At 58.5% G+C, this 17,702-nt stretch overlaps 1 protein-coding gene across 1 annotated transcript in view; it reads left to right on the top strand.

Annotated features, from left to right (window-relative positions):
• Positions 1-17,702, top strand: part of GALNT9 (polypeptide N-acetylgalactosaminyltransferase 9) — a 121,556-nt gene that overhangs the window by 74,590 nt on the left and 29,264 nt on the right. Inside the window, exon 6 of the mRNA XM_030939911.1 lies at positions 1,941-2,058. Coding sequence (XP_030795771.1) covers positions 1,941-2,058 — 118 coding nt within the window. The remainder of the gene's footprint in view (positions 1-1,940; positions 2,059-17,702) is intronic.

Consider the following 17,702-nt stretch of genomic DNA (forward strand, 5'->3'; position numbering starts at 1 on the left):
CTGAGAACCGGAGGGCGGGCGCGGGCGTTGGGCAGAGCAGCTCCAGCAGGCAGGACCTGGGGCCTCCACCCTGCACCCGTGTGCCCCACGTGCGGCAGAACCGCCCCGAGGGGAGGCTGTCTCCACGGTGACAGGCAGTCCCACGCGAGCCTGAGAACCCTCCGCCCTGTCTTTTTCCGTAATCACCGCAGGCATTTCTCAGGCAGGTCAATCCGGTTCCAGCTGGTGCTGCCTCCCATGTCTCGTGAGTTTGTTTTAGAACTCTGAGCAATAATGAAACGACACTACCCACTACAACAGACATGGCAGAGGATCTGGCTGGCTCTTCACTTCATCAGAGATCACCCTGAGATGATTGTTGTTGTTAAGAAAATCGGAGAGATACCTGTCGTATGTGATGAGCTATAACTTACCGAATCAAACATTGCTATTAAAAATCAAAGAGGGTATTAAAATTTCATCACTGTTAGGTTTGTGGCCGAAATCTAATGACAGAACAAATTGGATGTTTGCACAAAGAAAAGGATAATCTCTTTTTAATGCTCCTGTTATTCTTGGACAACTGATGGGCATTTATTTCTGATGGCTGAGTCGCTGGGGACAGAATTGCTTCTTTTAAATTATGACAGAGGCCAACTTTTTGCTGTTGTTTTTGTGGAAGAACGCACTGACACGCAGAGGAGGATCGGGGAAGCTCAAAGGCCTGCAGGGCGGCCTTGGCCTTGACCGTGGCTGCGGGGGCCTTTGGCCAGCCTGCCGTGGCATCTGAGGACAGCGTGACGTTTTGCTGCTTCCTCTGACAGCTCCTGAGGCCTCGGAAGAAATAAAGCCCTCCACGGACACGGAAATTGTTTTGAGGCAAAATATTTCAGCAAAGATGAGAAGTTCCTCCTTCCTTACAACACACAGACTCTGCCTGCTCCTTGCAGGAGATGGTGGTTTTCCTGCCTCTTTTTCAATCCCTGCCAACTTCCAGACACCCAGTAGAAAGCCAAGAGGGATGAATGAATGAGCCCGCGGCATCACCCACAACCGCACACCAGCTTATCCTCCTGCTCCACGCTGCAGATCCTGCCTTCCCCACTGCTGTCCATGAGGCCTCTTCCCGGGGGATTTGCAGCACCAAGGCACTCTCAATACATATCAGAAAAAATAAAACTAGCATACCAATGTGTGATTTCACAGAGATGGGGCCAGGCTAAGTCAGCTGACATTTTAGAATTATTACAGGACGCGTAGTACAGCTGGCAATCTGTTACACGTAGCTACACAGGCTGTGTACTTGCAGCTCCAAGCTGTGTCGTTCAGAGTCTACCATTGACAAGGTTCTGTGGAGTTGACCAGTGCACAACCTATGCAACTGCCCATTGCAGCCCTAGCTCCTGATACACAGTTAGGGTGAAGCATGGGGGAGGGGGGCAAGTGACTCACTCGAGCTTGGGAAATGATGTTCAAGGCAACCACAGGGCTCCTTAGGTAAACGGATCTTTTTTCAGGGGAGAGGGGAGACAGGATCTCACTCTGTTGCTCAGGCTGGAGTGTAGTGGTACAATACCAGCTCACTGCAGCCTCAACTTCCCAGGCTCCAGTGATCCTCCTGCCTCAGCCTCCCTAAGTGCTGGGATAACAGGTGTGAGCTGATTGATCTTCTTTTTTAAACCTCTACACTAAGCTGAATTGAATGCAGGTTCTGTCATCTATTGGCATTCAGCGTTTGGATGCCGTCTGGGCTGAGTGCTTGACCCGGCTCCAGGGACTCAAGTCCTGGCGGCTGGAGGAGCAGCAGCCCCTCACTTTGGGCACAGGGACCTGAGTGGGCAGGAAGGAGGCACAGGAGGGAGGGGGTGGCGGGGTCTTCCAGGCTCTCCTGGCTCATGGCTCAGCAGGCAGGGCTCAGGCCTGCACAGCAAGGTCCTCACGCCGCCATCTCTGCCTCCCAGGACCCCGGCCATGATCGGCTGCTCCTTCGTGGTGGACCGCGAGTACTTCGGAGACATCGGGCTGCTAGACCCTGGCATGGAGGTGTACGGTGGCGAGAATGTAGAACTGGGCATGAGGGTGAGTGTGGCCACGGTGTCCGGGGACAGAGCGAGGCTGAGTGAGGCCATGGCATCTGAGGACAGGGTGAGGGCGAATGCGGCCACGGTGTCTGGGGACAGGGTGAGGGTGAGTGCGGCTGTGGCGTCTGGGGACAGGGTGGGGTGAGGGCGAGTGCGGCTGTGGCGTCTGGGGACAGGGTGAGGGTGAGTGAGGCCATAGCATCTGGGGACGGGACGGGGTGGGGTGAGGGCGAGTGCGGCTGTGGCGTCTGGGGACGGGGTGGGGGTGAGTGAGGCCGTGGCGTCTGGGGATGGGGTGAGGGCGAATGCGGCGGCGGTGTCTGGGGACAGGGTGAGGGTGAGTGAGGCCGTGGCGTCTGGGGATGGGGTGAGGGCGAATGAGGCCATAGCATCCAGGGACGGGACGGGGTGAGGGCGAGTGCGGCCACTGTCTAGGGACGGGGTGAGGTCCAGGGCTCCTGCTCAGAGCGCTGAGGCCTCTCCAGAGCCTGGGCTGAGGCAGCTGGAAGCCGAGCTGGGCCGCCAAGGCCCCCACGGTCCCTGAGCTGGAGTTGGGGACAGAGAGAAGGGGCTACCCTGAGTCTCGCTAGAAGTTTGGTGTCCACGTCGCTGAGAAATTCTGTAGAATCACAAAAGATGGCATTTCCCACGTCTACTTTATTTTTCAAGCCCTGTGTGTTGCTGTTACATGAATTGCCTCAGGCGACAATGGACTTGGGACCTTAGAAAAGTGGGTCTTTCGGCACAGAGGGCGGGGGCAGGGGTGGTGACCCCAAGCCGTCCTCTGTGCCTCTGTCTTGGCTCGGTGTGGAGAGCAGGGTGCAGAGGGAGGTGGGGGTGCCTGGGGTCCCCATGAGGAGCCATGGCAGGGACCTGGGGTGCAGCCTGTGTAGTACTGGGGGCCCTTGGGGTGCAGCTGGAAAGGCCTGCGTAGAACTGGGGGCCTGCGGAGGGCAGGTCTCAGCTCCATGCCCCACGCCTTCCAGGAGCACAGGAGGCCCAGGCCAGCCCAGCAGGCTCCCCCTGGCTGCCCTCCCGGCCACCCAGTGAGGCCTGTCCCAGAGGGAGAACCATGAGCCTCGGCCCCTCCGTCCCACCCTCTTCCCCATTTCAAACCTCCCACGGTGGGTAAGGGAACTGATGGATAGTTCTGGAAGAAGCTGAGTTACGAATGAGGGAATCCAGAGTGGCCAAGCTCGTTCTCCTCCTGGACCCCCTCAGCTCAGACTGGCCCTCGCCCTGCGGGGCAGGGGCTTCGTGGCACTGTGCTCAGGGTGCGGCTGCTCCAGAGGCCGGAGGCTGGTGCAGCCTCAGTGGGCAGGGAAGAAATGGAGGCGGCAGGCAGGCAGGGCCTGGGGCCGTCTCAGTACCCCCTACTCCTGCTCCAGGTGGAATGGGAGGTGGAGCTTGGAGTGGGCCCAGCGTCCTCCTCCAGGGACCCCTGTGGCCTCTGTGATTCCTGGGGTGGCAGAGGACAGACCGCGGGCGTCTGGAGACCTTATCCCGAGTCAGAGCCAGGAGACCCGGGCTCCGGGCCGCCAGGGAGGAGGGAGACGGGGGCAGGAGGGATGAATTCCGTGCGGTTTGTGGGTGGAACGAGGGGGTGGAGGGGTCACAGGAGGCCCTGCAGTTGGGCCTGTGCAGCTGGGAAATAGCTGTGCCCACCGAGGTGAGGAGACACTGCTTCCAAACGTGGGCGCCAGGAGCCTGGAGGACCTGGGAATCCCCCACTTGTGACAGGACCAACCCTGCGGCCCCCAGAGCCCCTGCCGGGCAGTGTGGATCTCAGGCTGCAGCTTCACCGGAGGGGGTGCTTGTTGCTGGCCAGGGTCACAGAGAGCAGGCCCCAGGCACCGTCACTGTCCCGGAGAGGCTGGGCCGCGAGGAGGGCCTGAGGCTCCACTCCACCAGAGTGGCTCTGCTGCCCCATCTGCTTTCTGAGTATTTTGTGCAGAAAAGTTCAACACATCATTTTATTCTGAAAAGAAATAAAATTGGGTTTGGACTTAGAGATGGCGCGGCCCAATCTACCGCCTCCGTTGAGGGCTTCGTCACACCAGGCAGGGCTCGGCGAGCTGTTCAAGGAGGCTTGATGAGAGCTGTGCAGGCCTGGTGGCAGAGGCTTTCAAAGGCTGTGTGTGGTGTGGGGTGCCGAGGATGCCGCTTGGAGAATCCCCTTCCTGCAGGGGTTGCTGTGAAGCCTTTGAGGCTGGGTGTGTGAGACTCGCTGGCAGCCAAGCCCCTGCCATGTGCCAGGTGCTGCCCATGCAGTTTCTCCGCCCCCATGGCCCTGCAGGAGCCTGCCCGGGGTCAGTGAGGCCCCTTCACAGGGATCCCACGGAGGCAGAACGGGTGTGTCTGAGCCAGGGCACCCAGGCGGGAGCTAAGCCCCAGCTGGTCTGGGTCTCTCACCACTAGTCAGCCCTGTCTCTGACACGGAGGCGCTGCCCTGGAGGTCAGTGCAGGATTCGCAGATCCTGGGCGTGTTCGTCTCAGGGGTGGCAGGAACAAAATAGCAAAGACTGCAGGGATTACAGCCACAGGAATTCATCCTCTCACTGCTCTGGAGTCTGGAAGGCTGAAATCCAGGCAAGGGCAGGGCCAGGCTGTCAGAGGCTCCGGGGAGGATCCATCCTACCCCTTCCAGCTTCAGGTGCCGCGGGCTGCCCAGCGTTCCCGGGTTCGCTGCACCAGGCACCGGCTGCCATCTTCCCCCCGTGTCCGCCCTCATCTTCCCTCCGGGCTTGTCTTCCCCTCTTTATAAGTGCACCAGTCACACTGGACAGGGCCCACCCTGACAACCCCATTGTAACTAGTTATCATGGCAGAGACCCTATTTCCAAATAAGACGATATTCTGAGTGTTGGGGGTTCAGCCTCCAGCATGTTTTTTTAGGACACAGTTTCTCCCTAGTAGGGATGTGCTGTGTGGTTGTGATGAGTTAGGACCTGAGTAGGGAGCATTGGAGCCTCCGGAGGGACCCGGGGATGAAGGAGGAGAAGCCGATTCTGTTTCCACCCTGCAGTCCTGAAGCTGAACTTCCTGAAGAAGTGGGAAGCCCAGAGAAGCAGCGTCCGGCCCAGGGGAAGCAGGGGGCTTGGCTCATGGCTCTGGGGACCTGAGAGTGGAGCTAGCACAAAGGACTTGCCCTGTGCACCCGGGTTTCCCAGGCCCATGCCTGGGGATGCCCGAGCACGGAGGCCTTTTCTGGCTGTTCACTGCTAATCCCCTGGGTATCCCGAGAGTCCCGGAGGGCAGTGGGTGCCATGACAGCCTCCGAGTTCCTCCAGGCTGGAGATCTGGGGCCCAGGGTGCTGGGTCCAGTCCTGGGAGACACAGAAGCCTGTGAGACGTGGTGCAACCAACCAGATAGGACCACCTGACCACGGCTCACAGGAGCGGCCTTGAAGGCCACGGAGGTCGTCACCAAATACTCTAACCTGTGGGTCCAGCCCAGAAAACGTGCGGTCACATGGGACATGTGGAGAAGGGACCTGTAACATGGACGCAGGCACATTCAGATGCGGAGAAGAGACCTGTAATGTGGACACAGGCACATTCAGATGCGGACAAGAGACCTGTAACATGGCACATTCAGATGCGGAGAAGGGACCTGTAACATGGCACATTCAGATGCGGACAAGAGACCTGTAACATGGCACATTCAGATGCGGAGAAGGGACCTGTAACGTGGACGCAGGCACATTCAGTCACAAGCACTTGGGGGTTCCTAACGCCAACAGCGGGAAGAAGACACAGGGAAACATGGCGGTGGCACCGTCTCTGCTGCAGACGCCAGGGGCGGCCCTCAGTGCAGGCACTTCACCTGGTGTTTGAGACTCCCAGCTCACACCAGGTCCCTGAACACCAACCAGTGCCTGGGTCCATCCGGTGCCTGACCCAGGAGAGACACAGCAGCCTCAAGTCTGACCACGTCACTGCACCACGCACACACTGTGTGGACGGGGCCTTCCCAGGCGGCCACCAGACACACCCGACCCACAACTCTCCCTACTGCATGGCCCACACGCTCCTCCTCCACACACCCTGACTGCAGAGACAGTGCCTGGCCCCTCCGCCGTGAGTCTGGGCTGGCCCAAGCGACCGTCCAATGTAGGGCTCAGCTGGCTCCGTGCCGAGTGAGTCTCGAGGCTGGGCCGTAATCCACACACAGCCTCCGCCTCGTCCTCCCAGAACCTCCGGGATGCCCTCCTGTGAGGAAGCCCAGCAGCCAGGTAGAGATGGGACCAGGGGTTCTGCCCCGCCCTCGCCAAGGTCACAGCCGACAGCCAGAGGGACATGAAGGAGCTTCCAGGGGATTCTGGCCCCAGCCTCCAAGTCTTCCCAGCAGAAGCGCAGACGCCACAGGCAAGACGTCGTTCCCGCTCTGGCCTTTCCAAACCTGTGACCCACAGAATCCATGCTCCTAACAGGAGCGGCGGATGCGTCCAGCCCCACGGTCCAGATAGCTTGTTAGCAGCAGCTCATCCAGACGCATCCATTTCGGACCCGCCCTTAGCAAGCAGCTCCTACCCTGGGTGGGTGGGTGGGGCCCAGGGGAACAGAGGGCCTCCCACAGTGCACAGCCCTCCCCCTGCTCTGCCTCTGCCTGAGACAGTTTCCGTCGGTGTAAATGGGGCTGCAGCCTGCCCCACGGAGGGCAGGAGAGTCACAAGGCCCATAAACCATGGTCCCACAGCACCTGCCACGATGTGAACTGACCGGCATCCGTGTCACCCAACAGCGGGCGTGGACGATGTGCCAGGCCCCACCCGAGTGCCTTTCCTTCCGTACCCCAGCTAATCCTCCCCACGCCCCTGGGCAGATGGGCCCCACTCACGTTCCCACTTCACAGAAGAGAAAATCGCGTCTGAGGAGGCTGAGCTGGGAATGTCCCCGGAGCAGGACTCCTGGCCCAGGAATCCCTGAGCAGCACCTGCTTTCGGCACCGCGGTGGCAAAGGCGGCTCCTGCAGGGTACAGAGATGTAGCGGCCCTCAGGCCAGGCCGCACCTCCAGGGACTGTGTCCATGTGAGGCTCTGAGCTCGGCCAGCCTTCTGCTTCTTTGTTTTTTATTTTGGAGGTTACGGGATTTTTATTTTGGAGGTTCGGTTGGTTTCCTTTGTGTTTTGCCCATGGGGCGTCTATTCACAGAAAAGATTTAAGGCTAGTTTTAAAAATTTATATATAGTTTGTTAAGCTGCACCTTTCAAAACCTGTGTGCTGTAAGCTTGCAGTTCACCTTAAAGTCATGGAAACAAATTCAATCAATAAAACGGCCTCCTTCCCCGTGGCCACGATTGTTTAACTCAGGTTGGGCAGATTAAATAATATCGTGAGGCCGGGCACCGTGGCTCACGCCTGTAATCCCAGCACTGTGGGAGGCCGAGGCAGGCGGATCACGAGGTCAGAAGTTCGAGACCACCCTGACCAATATGGTAAAACCCTATCTGTTCTAAAAATACAAAAATTAACCAGGTGTGGTGGCGGGCGCCTGTAATCCCAGCTACTTAGGAGGCTGAGGCAGGAGAATCGCTTGAACCCGGGAGGTGGAAATTGCAGTGAGCTGAGATTGCGCCACTGCACTCCAGTCTGGGTGACAGAGTGAGACTCCATCTCAAAAAATATATTAAAAAAAAAAAATAATAATAATACCGTGAAACAGCAATTCACTGCTTTTGTGCCTTAGTTAATTAAAGTCCCTTGAGCCTTTTAAAAACGGCACTCATAAATGTCATGTTTATTTTCTTTTAATCATTTGTAATGCCTGATTTCATACCAGAAATCCCCCCGACCAAGTGCTTTAAAAATTCCGGTTTAGTAAATTGAATTGAGACCAGATCTGGAATTCTGTGAAGCATGTCAGGACTGTTTGTAGGTGCCTTTAATCCTCTCATCCTGTCTGATTTTAAATTGCACAGCTAGAATCAATCCTCAATTACACATTTTTAAAATGGAAGCTGGAAGTTAATCTGGCAGGCTCTTTAATATTCTGACTTCCCTTAACTGTTGTGATTGTTAGACACAGACCTCAGCTGTGGATTGAACACACCCACGTGGGTGTCGGCTTCTCTCACCATCTCCCCTGATGCTCACCCTGCAGGGCAGGAGACCAGCCAGCGGGTCAGGGGCCTAAGAAAGCCCTCAGAGGGACAGAACGCACTGCAGAGACTGAGGAGGACAGCCTGGGGAGGGTGCCGGGGACGGGCAGTGCACAGCCGCCACAGAAGCTGGAGAGAGAGGGAGGACAGGAGCCCTGGGGTGAAGGGCACCCAGCAGATGTGGTCCTGGAGACAGAGCCACTGTCAGCAGAAGACAACTCACCTATGCAGGAAGGGCCCAGGGGAGAAATGCCCCCACCTCCCCTTCCAAACAAAATTGGCTCCGTGGGCCAAACCCAGCTGCAGTGAGAGGCCAGAAGGCTGGGTCACGGGCACATCCCAGGCTCAGAGCAAGCTGGTACGACAGTGAACCCGTGTGGTGGGCGAGGGTCAGGGACCCCGGCTGCAGCCGTTGGAGAGCTTCCCTCCAGTCTCCAAGACAGAGGGGCTTTTCTTTCTTTTTTTTTTTTTTTGAGACAGAGTCTCTCCCTGTTGCCCAGACTGGAGTGCAGTGGCGTGATCTCGGCTCACTGCAACCTCCACCTCCCGAGTTCAAGTGATTCTCCTGCCTCAGCCTCCCGAATAGCTGGGACTACAGGCATGTGCCACCATGCCCGGTTAATTTTTGTACTTTTAGTAGACACGAGGTTTCACCATGTCGGTCAGGCTGGTCTCGAACTCCTGAGCTCAGGTGATCCACCCGCCTCGGCCTGCCACAGTGCTGGGATTCCAGGTGTGAGCCATTGTGCCCGGCAAGCATAGGGGCCTTTCTGACAGCCTGACTCCTCCGAGGGGCGGGGGAGCCTGCGTCACCACTGGTTCTTTCCACCTTCATCCTCTGACAAGGCACAACTGTGACCACGCCTGGGGTTTGCTCTTCCCCCAGCTGACCTCCTGACCTCCCCAACCTCTCCCCCACCTCTCCCCCACCTCTCCCCCCACCTCTCCCCTGACCTCTCCCCCCACCTCTCCCCCACCTCTCCCCCCACCTCTCCCCTGACCTCTCCCCCACCTCTCCCCTGACCTCTCCCCCCACCTCTCCCCCACCTCTCCCCCACCTCTCCCCCCACCTCTCCCCTGACCTCTCCCCCCACCTCTCCCCCACCTCTCCCCCACCTCTCCCCCCACCTCTCCCCTGACCTCTCCCCCCACCTCTCCCCCGACCTCTCCCCCACCTCTCCCCCACCTCTCCCCCCACCTCTCCCCTGACCTCTCCCCCCACCTCTCCCCCAACTTCTCCCCCCACCTCTCCCCCATCCTGGGGGCGTGGCAGTTTTCACCTTGGTGTCCTGTCTGGCAGTCAGAGGTTGCTCTACAGTGGGAGACAGGCTGAGAACCAGAACCCGGTTCTCCCTGCGAGGGACGGGCAACTCACCTGTCCCCATCACCACGCCCCCCTCCAGCCCCATCTCCACATCCCCTGTCCAGCCCCATCACCACACACACACACCCCGCCCCCCATCCAGCCCCACCTCCGCTCCCCTCGTCCAGCCCCATCACCACGCCCCACTGTCCAGCCCCGGCCCTGCCGGGCCCTCAGATGCTGACCACTGCTTTCCAGTCCCCCAGCTCCTTCCCTGCTCCTACCTTGTGCGCTTGGCCTGTGGAGGCACCACAGGCTGTTGGAAGCTGCACCATGGTCTGAGTGGCCGGCCCCCGAGGCCACACTCTGCTGGTATCGAGAACTGCCCATTGCCGCCCCTAAGGTTGCACCGCCCCCGTCTGTCCCCATGACCCTGATCACACATCCCTAAAGCTTCCCTTCATTAACATCTTTCCCGTTGAGCCCACAGTCCTTGGGCAGTTTACAGAACCTCTCCCTTTGGAGCACATCAGGATGTGTGGTCTTAAATCATTGCCATTTAATATTCAACAGATGCTCCACTGAGAACAAGTGTCAGCCTTGGAAGTGTCGGACAGGCTCGTTTCCGTAAGATCATGACTATGTCCTTCAAGTCACCGAGTTGTGGAATTCGTGGCAGATGGCAGCCACAGGAAACGCACACGACCTCCACCTGACCTTGGCTCACCCACTCCAGCATCGAAGCCCGGCTCCCTGTCTGCTGGGGTCACGGATGTTTCCTGAGGGCGTGGGTCTGGGCTGCACGCTGGGGAGAGGTGGAGGCCCTGAAGCTGGAGGGCAGCACGAGCAGGCCTGGCGTGGGAGTCCCTCGTGCAGAGGTTTTGGGTCACTTGCCACGGATGTAGAGTCCCACCCCCCAACCTCCACTACAGGCCTGGCAGAGGCCTCCCAGCTCGGGTCAAGCGCTGTCCGGGGCTTGCTTCCATGCCATGTGGTGAGGCTGCGTCAGGCCCCACCAACTCTGCACAGGTGGCCCTGAACTGAGTAGATATTTCCTTTGCCTGAGCACAGGGGAGGGGACCCCACCCACCACCCACCACCCACCACCCACCACCCACCATACTGGGCATCTCCTGCAGAGGCAGCTGTGGGCAGGGGTGAGCGGGTGTGTGGTGTGAGCAGGTATATGCAGTTGTGAGCAAACATAGGTAGGTACAGGCAGTTGTATGCAGGTGTCAGCAAGTGTGGGCAGCTGTGTGCAGGTGAAAACAGGTGTGGGCAGGTATGAGCAGCTATGAACAGCTATAAGCAGATGTCAGAAGGTGTAGGCAGGTGCGGGCAGTTGTGAACTGGTGTGGACAGGTGTGAGCAGGTGTGGATGGGTGTGAGCAGGGGGCCTGGGGCAGCCGAGGGTACACGGGGGATACAGGAGCTCCACGTGAAGGCAGTCAGACTCTGGGTCAGGACACAGCCGACCAGCCCTGGGTCCCACGCTGCCTGCACAGCCTCAGCAGCCACAGTCCTGAGAGACCTGGCCGCTCCACGCTGGGGTCAGGGCAGCCCTGGGCTCCTGGTGAGATGGAGGAGAATCCAGTGGAGAAGAGGACCTGGGTGGAATCCCATGGCCCATGGAGCACCCTGAGAGATCCAGGACTCACGGGTTACCAGATGGGATGAGGAGAACAGCCATGTGGCCTGTGGGAGGAAGCCAGGCTGTGGGAGGCCACACGACCAGTGCCCACACGGCTTTCCTGTCCCGATGCCACAAAGCCTGTGGCCGAACCAACCCTGGGTGAATGGGTGTGCCCAGGATAGACCACAGGGATCACCACTGACTTGAAATTGGGGGCACAGCAAGACAGACACAGGAGACCCCCAGGAGGTGTGGCTGGCAGAGGCCAGGCTCGATGCCCTGAAACCTTGCACCTTTCGAGGCCGGGTGATCTTCAGGATGGCTTTGGTTTTCGCTGATTCTTTTAACCAGGTACAGATAGGGGTGAACTCTTTTGAAGGAAATCAAAGTGCAAGTTTGGAACTTGAAAGTAAAGATAGAAGAAAGGAAAGAAAGTGGGAAGGAAGGGAGGAGAAAGGGCTAGGGGAGGGAGAGATGCTGTCCCCCCACATCTGTGATAATTTCGCAGAGCTGACTCCTTGGCAGCCATGGTGACAGGTGCCACGGGGCCTCGGGGAACTCTGCAAAGGCTGTGCTGTCTTCCCCTTTGGTTCCGAGGCCCCTTCCGGAGACATCAGGCCTGGAGCCCGCAGCCCCCACACTGGATGTGGCTCCCTTGGCCCCGACCCAGGCCCACCGCGTCTCCCACCCCAGGGCCATGGCCCCCACCAGCTCCCCACCAGCCGTCTGTCCTGCTGGAGCTTGGAGGCAGCTGGCTGAGGATTTACGGGACTGTCATTGCTGATTTATTCACGAGATCAATGCCTAGGGGAGGGAGGCTGGCATTTGCTTGTATTTGAAAGGCCCGTCTGACCTTGAATTCCAGCCCAGGGGACCTCCCACCCTGTCCCGAGGGTTGAACTGCAGCCCAGAGGACCCTCCCGCCCTGTCCCCAGGGGCTGGCCGCCAGTGCCACAGGGGGCTGAGGGGCAGCCGGGGACACAGGCCCCGGCTGAGCGACTGGCTCTGGCTGCCATGGGGTGGATGGCAGGGTGGGGTCTCCCCCTTCCCCGACTCCACACTGACCACCCTGGCGGGGCACTTTGAGGGGTTTGGAAACAGATGGGGTACTTTTCCCCACCTCTGAGCTGTGCCCCAGCTTCTCTTTCTCTTCTGAGCGCCAGTTCCCGCAGCTGGTACCCCCAACACTCTTCCCTCTGCTCTCTCCTCCTATGCACCTCTCCTCTAGGACCCTGGGTTCAAATCTTGGCTCTACCCCACACAGTTTGTTCTTTGGCACATTTTGGAAACTGCCTGATTCCCAGTCTCCAGGTCTTGGCTCCAATGACCACACCGTGCACAGCACCCCCCACACCCAGCTCCTCACTCCTCCTCCAGCTCTGTCCTCTGCCCCACACACTCGGAGTTTGCAGGCCAGCTCCATGCTGTCCCTCTCACGCCATCGAGTGTGTGGCACGAGGGGCTCCACGCTGTCTCCTCTCTCATGCCATCAAGTGTGTGGCACTAGGGTGAGCCTCTGTCACTATTTTCCCAGTGCCCGGAAGAGCGTGAGGCTCAGCAGAGGCTCACAAAGACGTCCCGAATGGAGGTTGGGAGCCCTGCAGTGGCCTGTGGTGTGGTCTGCCTGTGATGAGCTGAAAGGAGGCTGAAAGACCAACCAATCAATCCGTTAACCGGGATTGTTACCCGTTATCATACACCGCAGCCCCCGGTGTGGCTATCACCAGCCCCAATCAATCCGTTAACCGGGATTGTTACCCGTTATCATTCACCGCAGCCCCCGGTGTGGCTATCACCAGCCCCAATCAATCCGTTAACCGGGATTGTTACCCATTATCATTCACCGCAGCCCCCGGTGTGGCTATCACCAGCCCCAATCAATCCGTTAACTGGGATTGTTACCCGTTATCATACACCGCAGCCCCCCGTGTGGCTATCAGCCAGCCCCTCCCTGCCGAAATATGCCGTGTCCCAGCTACAGGAGGACAGGGCCTCACCCTTCTGATTTAAGGGCTGTGGGGAAGGGGTCCTGCCCGGGCAGCCTTCTCATCCACTCCGTCAGGGCTCCCCCGCCACAAGGGCCAGGAGGCGTGGCCTTGGCAGTGGACGGATTAACAAGTCTCCCCAGCCCGCGTGGGTTATGGGGCCTTTTCTGTGCCCGCAGATCCAGCAGCGAACACCAGGTGCCCATGGACCCACCACTGCCCCCCCGCAGTCGTTTGTATCCCAGCTCCTTTTGCCTTGTAGCAGATCACCCCATAGTTTAGTGGCTTAACGTGACCGTTTCGTTTTGCTCACAATCTTGGGGGTCAGGAACTCGGGAAGGGCAGTTGCTGTCCTGTGCAGCGGCCCCATCACAAGGCTCGCCGGCGGGACGTCCAGCAAGATGCACGCACACACATGGCGGCAGGGGACGCGTGGCCTCCAGAGGGTTCAGCTGGGGCAGGTGGCTATGTGCAGCCTCTCCACAGCTGGGCTTCCTGGCGGCACGTGAATTTTGGTGGCCCAGGCTGGAGTTACGATGCCCTCCATGCCCCGCCTTGGATGACCCGGTGGTGACTGTTGATGGACGCAGCCACATGCCCACCCAGGCTCAAGGGGGCGGCGCCGGGACCCAGGTCGGCCTGGCAGGAGGGTCTGGGAATGTGCATTCTTTGTTTATTTCACAGTTCTTTGCTTGTTCAGCAGAGGGAGGTGGCTGAGATGGGGGCCGAGAGCCTGTGACTCCACCCCCGACGGACAGTGACCTTGGGCAAGCTCCTGGCTTCTCCCAGCCTCGGCTTGCTCGTTGGAGAAAGGATTCCTTTATTAGGATTAAACCAGTGAACACCTGTGGTGCCCTGAACCACGTGCCTGGCACTGAGTTGGGGCTTCACAGATGCCAGTGACCATGATTTCCGTCTCACCTGGGCCTCGGGGAGAGGCTGGCTGGTGGCTTCCCAGCTAAGGACTTGCCAACCATGCCAGCCGTGTGGCCCGAGAAAGGTGGGGACAGCCCGGCTGAGGCCTAGGCAGCCTCTCTCCCAGCCCCGTCCCCCACATGCGTGCTCGTGAGAGCAGAACTTGCTGCAGTGCTGTGCCTGCGAGAGTGGCCCCAGGGCCTGCAGCAGGGTGTGGCCGGTGTCAGGGTGTTAGTGAATGAACAGATGAGTCATCAGGATAGTCTCTCCCTCGTGCTCGCGCCAGGGCAGGATGGGTGGGGCGTCGAGGGGAAGCGAGTTATTCATTGGCTGAACAGATTCCTTCTGAGTGAGCTCAGGTGCTGGAGGCTGCTCTGGGCTCGGGTTCTGAGGAAAGCAAAGCAGACAAAGCGTGCGCCTCGTGGGGCTTGCCTGAGGTGACCCGGGAGGACCCAGGGCGTGGGCTCCACCTGCGGGGGGAAGGCCTAAGCGGGGAGAAGCCCAGGGAACGGTGCGCGGAGCGGAGCGGTGACCTGTGAGCAGGACGGAGAAGCAGAGGCAGCTACAGGGAACAGTGTTCTAGCAGAGGGATCAGCAAGGGCAAAGCTCTGTGGCCCTGAGGCTGGTACATGCCCAGGGGAGGGCAGTCCCGGCCCAGGCACTGGCACAGGTGTCTGCTCCAGGACCATGTGGCCATGTGTTCTGGCCCCAGCTCCCGCGCACCTGAGTCTAACGCATCCACACCGGCGGCCTCTCTGATCAATTCAGCGCAATTAGAGGAGGAATTCTCCCGTCTTGGGGCTAATTTACGTTCTGCAACGGTAGAAACGCCAGCTGCTCCTCATCTAATGCGGAAAGTGCTAGAGCCAGTTAGAGGCAAATGAGTCCATCGCATCCATTAGGCTTAATAAAGGTCAGGATGAAATCAAGTGTGAGAGTCGGGCCAGGAAAGCCGTCTGCAGAGCGGAAATTGGAAATCGTTTGCTTCTCTGTCTTGAAGCGTTCAGACTTGCTGCTCCTCAGGGTGTTACAAGAAAACCTCCACTCGCGCACGGATAGGTGCCTCCTGGACCCTGGACCCTCGAGACCTCACCCCGCTGGGGGGCTGTGTGAGCATCAGAACGTCTGGGGCCTGGGGGTGGCTTTTGCGATTCTCCAAGGGGGTGAGTTCACACAAGATCCTGTCAATAAGCCCTGTCTCACCAGAGGCAGAAAGGCGTCACCCTTCCTCTGGGGAGGGAGTGAGGAGGTGCTGCCGGGCTGCCCCGCTGCCCACATTCAGGGAAAGGGAGTGCCAGGGTCAGAGGGACGCCAGGGGTGTCTCCTTTCTGCATGAGTGGAGGGCAGAGGGAGAGGCTGGAGAGAGACTGAAGCCCTGTTCTTGTCTCTAGAGCTGCTTTCTCCAAGGGCTTGTTCCAGCCACAGGTGGTTGGCCGCTCCCATCCCCCTGCCGGGGCCACGTGTGGCATCCTCACCAAGTCCGGCACCCCCACTCCCCAGCAGACCACGGAGGAGGCTGTGGCTACAAGGCGGGCCCTTCACCTGCCCACAGCCCCTGCTCAACCTCAGCAGGTCAACCAGGCCTCCAGGCTGCAGGGAGGAGACAGATGGGGAAGCTGAGGCTCGGAGCAAGGAGGCGTGGGGACAGGGAGGTCTCTGTCCATTTGCACCTCCCAGTGGAGAAGCCCCGCTGAGCACGAGGGGTCTTCAGAAGACCCCTCCACATTGCCTTTGGACCCTGCCTCTGCCCATTAACCAGCAGGGCCACCTCTGCGCCCCGAGCCTCCGAGCCTCTGTTTCCCCATCTGTCACTAAGGATAAAAATACAACTACAGACTACACCCCTGGGGCTCTTTTAGGATTAAACGCAGTGGGGTTCTCAGTGACTGGGATACAGCAAGCATGCAATAAATGCTAATTTTCATCACGTGCAGACATTCCTTAAATACCATTTTTCTTTTCTTTAGAAGAACTGTTTTAGATGGAAAAGCACTGGATATAAGTTAACTAGAACACAATAAAAATCACCCACAATTCTGCTTCTGTCCGTGCTGAGACGTGCACTCACTGGAGCCCGTCTGCGTCTGTCGGACGCTGTCTGTGGTGCAGGATTGTGCCCGGGTGTGACACTGCCCGTGGTGTTGCTTTCACAGGCACAGGCTTCGGAGGAAGCTGTGGCCAGCGGGGTTGGGGAGTTGGGCCAGGGAGCGGGTCGCGGGCCTTTATCTGCGCAGTGCACTTCCCCACACACGCATTCGGGGACGGCACCATGCACAGCTGCACACCGGTGCCCAGGGGTTCTGCTGACGATCTTGGGGGCCATTTTGGTGCCTCTGTTCCATCTGGCACAGAAACGATTCTTCCTGTATCTGAGTCTCTCCTCGTGCCCTAGCCATTTCCTTAGGCTGAATTTCTAGAAGCGAAATTACTGACTCAGGAAACGCATATTTTCATGGATTTATATACAATTTGCCAAATTCACCTCCCTCCTCCCCCCAAAAAAGCTGTGGGGTGTGTATGGGGTGTATGCATGTGTGGGGTATGTGGGGGGATGGGTGTGTATGTACAGTGTGGGGAGTGCGTATGGGGCATATGTGTGGGGTGCGTATGGGGGTGCATGGGGTGTATGTGGGGTGTGTATATACTGTGTATGGACTGTGGGTTGTATGGTGTATATGTGTGTGGAGTGTGTATATGGTGTGTATGGGGTGTATGTGGGTGTGTATGTACAGTGTGTGGGGTGTGTATATGGGGGTGCATGGGGTGTATGTGGGGTGTGTATATACAGTGTGTGGGGTGTGGGTTGTGTGGTGTGTGTTTATGGTGTGTATGGGGCATATGTGTGGGGTGTATGTACAGTGTGGGGTGTGTGTATGGGGTGCATGTGTGTGGGCTGTGTATGTGGGGTGTATGGGTGTATGTGTGGGGTGTGTATGTACAGTGGGGGGTGTGGGGGTTGTATGTGTGTGGGGTGTGTATATGGGGCGTATGGGGCGTATGTCGGCTGTGTGGTGTGTGTGGGGGGTATGTATGTACAGTGTGTGGGGGCGTGGGTTGTGTGTGGTGTGTGTGGGTGTTGTGTATGTACAGTGTGTGGGGTGTGGGTTTTGTGTGGGGTGTGGTGTGTGGGGGGGTTGTGTATGTACAGCATGTGGGGTGTGGGTTGTGTGGTGTGGGGTATATATGTACAGTGTGTGTGGTGTGGGTTGTGTGGTGTGTATGTATCGTGTGTGGGTTGCGGGTTGTGTTTGTGTGGCGTGTGTATATACAGTGGAGTGTGGATTGGTGTGTATGTGCGGGGGTATGTGTGTGGGGTGTGGGAAGGGTGTGGGGTGTGTATGGGGCATATGTCTGTTGTGTAGGTACCGTGTGTGGGGTGTGTATGGGGTATATGTAGGGTGTGTAGTGTGGGGTGCATTTGGGGTATATGTAGAGTGTGTAGTGTGTGGGGTGTATACAGTGGGGTGGGTGTATGGGGTGTATGTGGGATGTGTGGGGTGTGGGTTGTGTGGGGTGTATGTGTGTGGGGGGTGCGGGTTGTGTAGGGTGTGGGTTGTGTGCTGTGTGGTGGGGGGGTGCGTCCATAGCGTTCGTATCTCCTCCTCAGTCATGCATGAGAAAGTGGCCTCCCAGGCTTTGCAGCACTCAGGAGCCGATTGAGTGTGATAATTGTCACTTTTGCAATCACGACAGGCACTCAGGAAG

The sequence above is a fragment of the Rhinopithecus roxellana genome, chromosome 10 (genome assembly GCF_007565055.1).
Source record: "Rhinopithecus roxellana isolate Shanxi Qingling chromosome 10, ASM756505v1, whole genome shotgun sequence".
NCBI classification, from domain to species: domain Eukaryota; kingdom Metazoa; phylum Chordata; class Mammalia; order Primates; family Cercopithecidae; genus Rhinopithecus; species Rhinopithecus roxellana.